At 46.9% G+C, this 6000-nt stretch overlaps 1 protein-coding gene across 2 annotated transcripts in view; it reads left to right on the top strand.

Annotated features, from left to right (window-relative positions):
• The first annotated feature begins 947 nt into the window (after positions 1–947).
• The window catches only part of LIMD1 (LIM domain containing 1), a 44698-nt gene continuing 39645 nt past the window's right edge, over positions 948–6000 (top strand). The window contains exons 1-2 of one of the 2 annotated variants that reach the window (XM_066628063.1): positions 948–1166; positions 1768–3587. In XM_066628063.1, coding sequence (XP_066484160.1) covers positions 2111–3587 — 1477 coding nt within the window. In that variant the 5' untranslated portion in view covers positions 948–1166; positions 1768–2110. The remainder of the gene's footprint in view (positions 1167–1767; positions 3588–6000) is intronic. The other variant, XM_066628062.1, reaches the window with a different exon arrangement.

Raw genomic sequence — 6000 nt, 5'->3', positions numbered from 1 at the left:
TAATATATGAAATATAGTTTTAAATTTAATAGCCAAGACTTGTTGGCATCCTTCAGTCTCGGAAGACTATGGTATCGCGCTCTGAATAGTGTTCTGGAACAGTGTCCTCTCCAGTGTGCGAAGCCTGGGTAAAGTAGATATGGAGGATAGACTGTTACCCATGCAGCAAATCCCCCCTCTCCACGTCGCTGAAATGGTCCAATGGAAAGGCAGAAGCCAATATGGTTGGTTCCAGCGGCATCGCAGGAGTTGCCAGAACGTGACTGTGTTCAGCCATGAACTGCCTCAGGGACTCCGGCTCTGGATTTTGCCTTGAGGTTGACTGCTGAAGCCTTTTCCATAACTGGATGTAGCCACAAGGCAGTGGAGGTTTGGGATCAGAGTTTTCCTTCTCTCAGATGAGCTGCCTTCCCAGGCTGATGAGTCCCATCTACCTGGTGGCTGTTTAGTCGCCTCTTATGACAAGTACAGCTAAACTGAGGGCCTATAATTAACCACATGAAATCAATATATGAGTGTTTTTAGTTTTTATATTGCAGTGTCCTACGTTTTGCTTGGATGTCCTACACTTTGGGGCGCCTTGTCCCTTTTTGCGGTTAGGACACCCTGCGTAGATGTGCTTCAGTTTCGCTTTCCATAGGGCTCAATACATTTTCCTTGTCAGTTGGGTGGGGTGACCCACCGGTGGGTCCCGACCCACAGTTTGGGAACCACTTTGGAGGACATTCAGGGTCTGAGCCCTGGCGCTGAAAACAGACTTGAGGGCTCAACAGCGCCGTTCCTTTCCAGGCTGGCTGGTCCAGCGGAGGAGAGCAGGGCTGTGGGCGCCCTGCTGCCGCCGCAAGAGCCCGTTCGTCCTGGAACACTTGGCGGGCTGAGCTCTGGACGCCTCGCGGGCTGCCTCCACCACGCTGCGAACTCAACGGGACCTGCTGGGAGCTCCTCCCCTCCTGTATCTACCGCAGCTGCTGCTGCTCCTCCTCCAGCGGGCCAAGGGAAGAGGAGAGGAAGGGAAGAGGAGGCCGAAGTGCCTCCGAGGCCCTGAGCTGGCAGCGGGGCGGGAGCGGCGCCGTGGCCCGCCTGCAAGCGGCGTGACCTCTCCCAGCCCGGCCGCCGGCCAGAGTGCCACGAGAAGAACTTCTGCTCGCGGAGGCGAAACTCTTCCAGTGAGTAGGGCTGCCTTGCTGGCTCTGGCTGGGCGCTCTCGCGCGCGCCGTGGCGCGTCCCGGGCCAACCCACGCGGGGCGAGGCGCGGCAGCGCTTTCTAGCCTGGCGCGGGAACCGCAGAGGAGCGCGGGCTGGGCTGGGACCAGCTTTGCCCCCCGGGGTAGGGGAGAGAGGGCACCCCTGGGGCGCGGGGAAGAGGAGGAAAGAACCCTCTTTCCGAGTTGAAGGCTGTGTGTGGTGTGTGGGGACAGGACGTGCGTGCTGCGGGGGGGGGGAGAAGTCTGAGGTTCGCGCGCTTCCTTCCTCCTCAGTGGCTTTCCTGAAGCTGGTCCTGCTTCCTTCAGGTTGGGGGGCTTTTCCTGTGGACTCCCCTGACAGTGGCCTCCCCTCAGGCAGCCCTGTCCAAACCTGTGACCTGATACAGACCCCCCCCCCCCAAACAAGGCTTCTTTGTAGCTTGTCCCTTTCCTGAAGCTTACTATTTAACCTGGAGGAGGCAATTTCCATTTGGTGGTGGCGATGATCATGGTGACAGTGCTGCAGAGGTGTGTGGTGGCGTGAGGGGAAACTCCGGCTAAAATTGTTGTTTTTGTCATTCAGGTATTTTTACCCAAGCGAAAGCCAAGGAGGCGTTTGCACCCATCTGAGACTTCCATAAAAAGTGTTGGAACTTGTCATTTTGGGAATCCTTGGCACTTCCAAGTTATCCTGTGCAACCCACAGAAGATGCAACCTGGTTTTCAAAAGCAGCTTTTGAAATAAGCTTTTTTCTTTCTCTCATCTAAAAAAAACCGTGTGTATAAAGGATTTTTAGAGGCTGTAAACAACCTTTTTTTTTAAAGTGGAAATCTTCAGATTGACTCCGGCACTTTTTTCTCCCTCTTGGTCTTTTGTGCTTGTTTGTCAGTGTGCGTGTCGCATGAGTTAATAATATTTTTAAAAAATGGATAAATATGATGATCTGGGTCTGGAGGCGAGTAAGTTTATAGAAGACCTCAATATGTATGAAGCCTCCAAAGATGGTCTCTTTCGGGTAGACAAAGCAGTTGGGAACAACCCAGAGTTTGAAGAGACCAGAAGGGTTTTTGCGACAAAAATGGCCAAGATTCACCTTCAGAAACAGCGAGAACAAGAGGAGCTGATGACAGCGGCCTCTGGAGCTCCAAATGGTGGGGTTGGTTTTGGTCCTCAGCATCAGATGCCAGGCCATCCTGTTGCCAGAGGCTCTGCAGGAACAAATAAGCGGCACTCGGGAGAAAATATCGCTAAGCCCCCTTTGGGTGTGTCATCTACAGTGTGCGCAGGACATCAGCTTGCTTTCCCAAACCAGCCTCAAACTCCTAATGAAGAACGAGCAAAGTTATATCAAGATGGGAAGAGAGGCAGCGGCGATTATGGATACAGTGAGAGTCAAGGGGGTTCTGAAGTTTCTGGAGGACATGGTTATCACAGAGCTGGACAGATGAATCCATGTAATGCTAAGGCACCTTTTTCTTCCTTTTCCCATGAAGAACCCAATAATGGTGATAATCGGACAGGTAGTCAAGGTTGGGTAAGAGATGCTGATAAGTTTCCCAGCCTGAAATCCAGCAAGGGCTCCCACCTATGGTCAGATGTTAATCATGATTCACTGCAGAGAAGTCCTACAAAACCTCAAGCAGATTTCCACCCTTACCAGCAAACACAAAGCACTTGCAGGTCCTCTGAAAGCGGGTATGGAAGTCAGGAGAGTGGGGGTGAAGGCCCAGGGCTTAGTCAGGGATATGATCAAAGTCCAGCTTGTCAGAGATCACCATCTTTCTTTCCAACCTCTTCTGTTGGGTTTGGTGATGAGTTGCCTGTGGGATTTTTGCAGCCCAGGCCTTCCTCATTGTCTGCTTCATCTACACCCTCGTCTCAGGCTCTTTTGAGCAGCTCTGGTCATTTGCACCCAAACTGTGGACTAGAAATGCTGGCTTCTGGCACCCCGAATAAGAGCAGTGGTGACAAACCATCAAGACACAGTGATAACGTTCAGCTTTCAGCTTCCGGTTCACTTCCCACTCTGCTACCTCCAAGTGTAGGCTATCAACAAACCAACATGCACCCAAAGCCTACAGGCCATTTTGTAGCTCATGGTCAGAATCACAGACCTAATTGTGCAGGATCTGGCATGAGTCCTGAGCAGAATTCCATCAGTGTAACTTCTCATGGGCCAATGATTTCTGATGTTCCAAAATCTCCTTTTAAAGAGGCCAATGCCACTCTGCAGCATGACTCTGGTCACCAAGAAACCTCCACTTCTTCAAAAATAAAATTACCCTGTCAGACACTCCTTCCACCACAAGAACAAGGGCCCTCCACAGCTGAATTAAAATTAGAAGCTCTTACCCAGCGTCTGGAGCAGGAGATGGATGCTTGTCCAAAAGCTGACTACTTTGGTAGGTATATGATTTTACAATCATGATGTCTTGCTTTTTATGAATACAGTACGTTCAAAGATAAATGCTACGTTTGCACCTGACAGCGTGTTTTCTTGTTTCCTTTTTCCCAGTGTTGCTAAATGTGGGGGAAACTAATACTCTTTTTAAATTATATTTTCTGAAAGCTACAATTTTATTGTAATAACTTCAGGAGAAAATAACAAGTTAGAGAAAAATGAATTAAAAGCATGTTTTTAGAAGCAAGTTGATATACCAATTTTGATACCTCAGAGGCTGCAATCCAGTACATAGTTGGTTCTTGTTATGTACTGGATTAAGCCGCCCTTTTTGGGAGGGGGGAAACTGATTTTCAAATAATCTGATTGGGCATATTGGTTATTACATCATTATTTTTAGTAACCCCCCCCCCCCCCAAATCCATCTGGTTATTTCCAAAAGAAGTTGCAGATCTTGGTGACAGCCTGAGAAACTATTGTATGAAAGACACTGGCCACAGTCCATCCAGTTAAGTTGTCCAGTAAGTGTTAAGTTCCATGAAGGACAATGTGAGCAGCATGGAGCAACTCTTGATAATACTATATCCCAATTTTAGGCTGCAATGTGAGAACATAGTAAACTGCCTTATACTGCCTTAAGAACCTTGGTTTATCTAGTTTAGTATTGTTAACATGGACTATCTCTCCAGTGTTTCAGACAGGAATTTATCTCTACCCTACCTGGAGATGCTGAGGATTGAATCTGAGGCCTTCTGTATGCAAAGCATGAGTTTTACCACTAAGGTGCAGCCAAATTCTGTCATGTATGTATATGTGTGGGAACCAGTACGTCTCATGGTGGAAGCCAGGGTGGTCTAGTGGTTTGGGAGTTGTACTTAGACCTGGAAGATCCAGGTTCAAATCCCTGCTCAGTCACAAAGCTTCCTGGATGACCTGGGGCCAGTCACGATCTCTCAGCCTCTCCTACCTTACCTTGGAGGAAGGGTGGTATAAAAATAAAATAAGTATGCAGCCAGATTCACAGTATAACTTTAACCAAAGTATTAGGATTTAAGAACATTAGGATTTATAAAACATTGGGAAATTGAGGCCTTAGCTGGTAATTAATTGTTGCAAGGGATGAGTGGTCAAGGGTCAAGTTGCTACTCCCAACCTCTGGTGCTTCTTGTAATGTTAGCTGCTTCCACTCATTCTCCTCAATTTGCAGGACAGGTGGCAATGCTGTGAAAGAATGGATGTTGACTCCTAATGTGAGAGTGCGCCCATAGTTCTCTGCGCAATCTTGGAGGAACCGGATATACTCTTTGTGTAGAGCAGCCAGCTGATCAGGAGGGATTCTGACATGCTTTCACTTTGCATGCCTCTTGCCCTGCTCTTCCATAGCCTTGCTGTCCCTCATGAATGTGGGACAATAGCAATAGTAACCTTATTACCAGGGCACTGCAGGTAACTGAAGGATCAGATTCAACCTGCTACCAGTTGTTGAAACCTTGGTTAAATGTTTAAGTGAGTGGTTGACTCGCCTCTCTTGGCCTTGGCTCTCTTAGAAGAAGTGCTGAATTCCTGCAAATCCTACTAGAAATGATGACATTGATGTGCTCAGCTTATTAGACCATGTTCCCCTGGATGTTTTGAATGAGTCCTTGGTTTGCTCTTGCATACCTGATCTCAGGATCTTGTGGATTTCTATCTGCATGACTTTTACTAAGTTTAACAGAGCAATTTGTAGCTTAATGAGAAGAAATTATAAGAATTTATGATGATAAGTAATAAAAGCTGTCAGTCTGCTTTAACGCTAATGAGAAATATGAGGCTTTTCTACTAATTTGTCCTTAATTATATAAATCATTTTTTGCTCTTTTGCAGTTTTAGTTTTGTGTGTCCCAAATGTAGCAATAGCATTAGCATGGGTGTGCACGCAATATACCAGTTGCCTTTTGATCCCACTTGATTCTAGTGTACATTTAAAACATTTCCAAGAGTGTGCAAGGGAAGGATTTCAGACTTCCATTTACAGTTGCTTCTGATGTTATGGTTTGCATCAGTTAAGGGGATACTCCTGACATTAATAACTTATAGGCACCAAGAGCTTGTCAGGACTGCTCAGGCTGTAGGAACTACTTTGCATTATAAAAACACAGGCCTATCAGAAAAAATGGCATTCTTATGTAGAAAATAGTTATGAAGCTTGAAAATTTCTTATCCACTTTTTATATGAATTGTGATGCAAAAAGGAGCTCAGCTCAGCCAACATATTTCTCAGAGCCACATGTTTTATGTCAAAGAGATGCATGTGGCTCATGCCACAGAATCCACTGGATTTGGATTAAAACATGAGTTTAATTTTTATGGTGAATAAATATATTTAAGGCCCCATCCTAACTTGTGCTGGAGCAGGCAGGCCAGCAGACCTG

The sequence above is a fragment of the Tiliqua scincoides genome, chromosome 5 (assembly GCF_035046505.1).
Source record: "Tiliqua scincoides isolate rTilSci1 chromosome 5, rTilSci1.hap2, whole genome shotgun sequence".
NCBI lineage: Eukaryota > Metazoa > Chordata > Lepidosauria > Squamata > Scincidae > Tiliqua > Tiliqua scincoides.
Note: the sequence above shows the minus strand (reverse complement) of the source record. Positions and strands in the feature narration are given on the sequence as shown.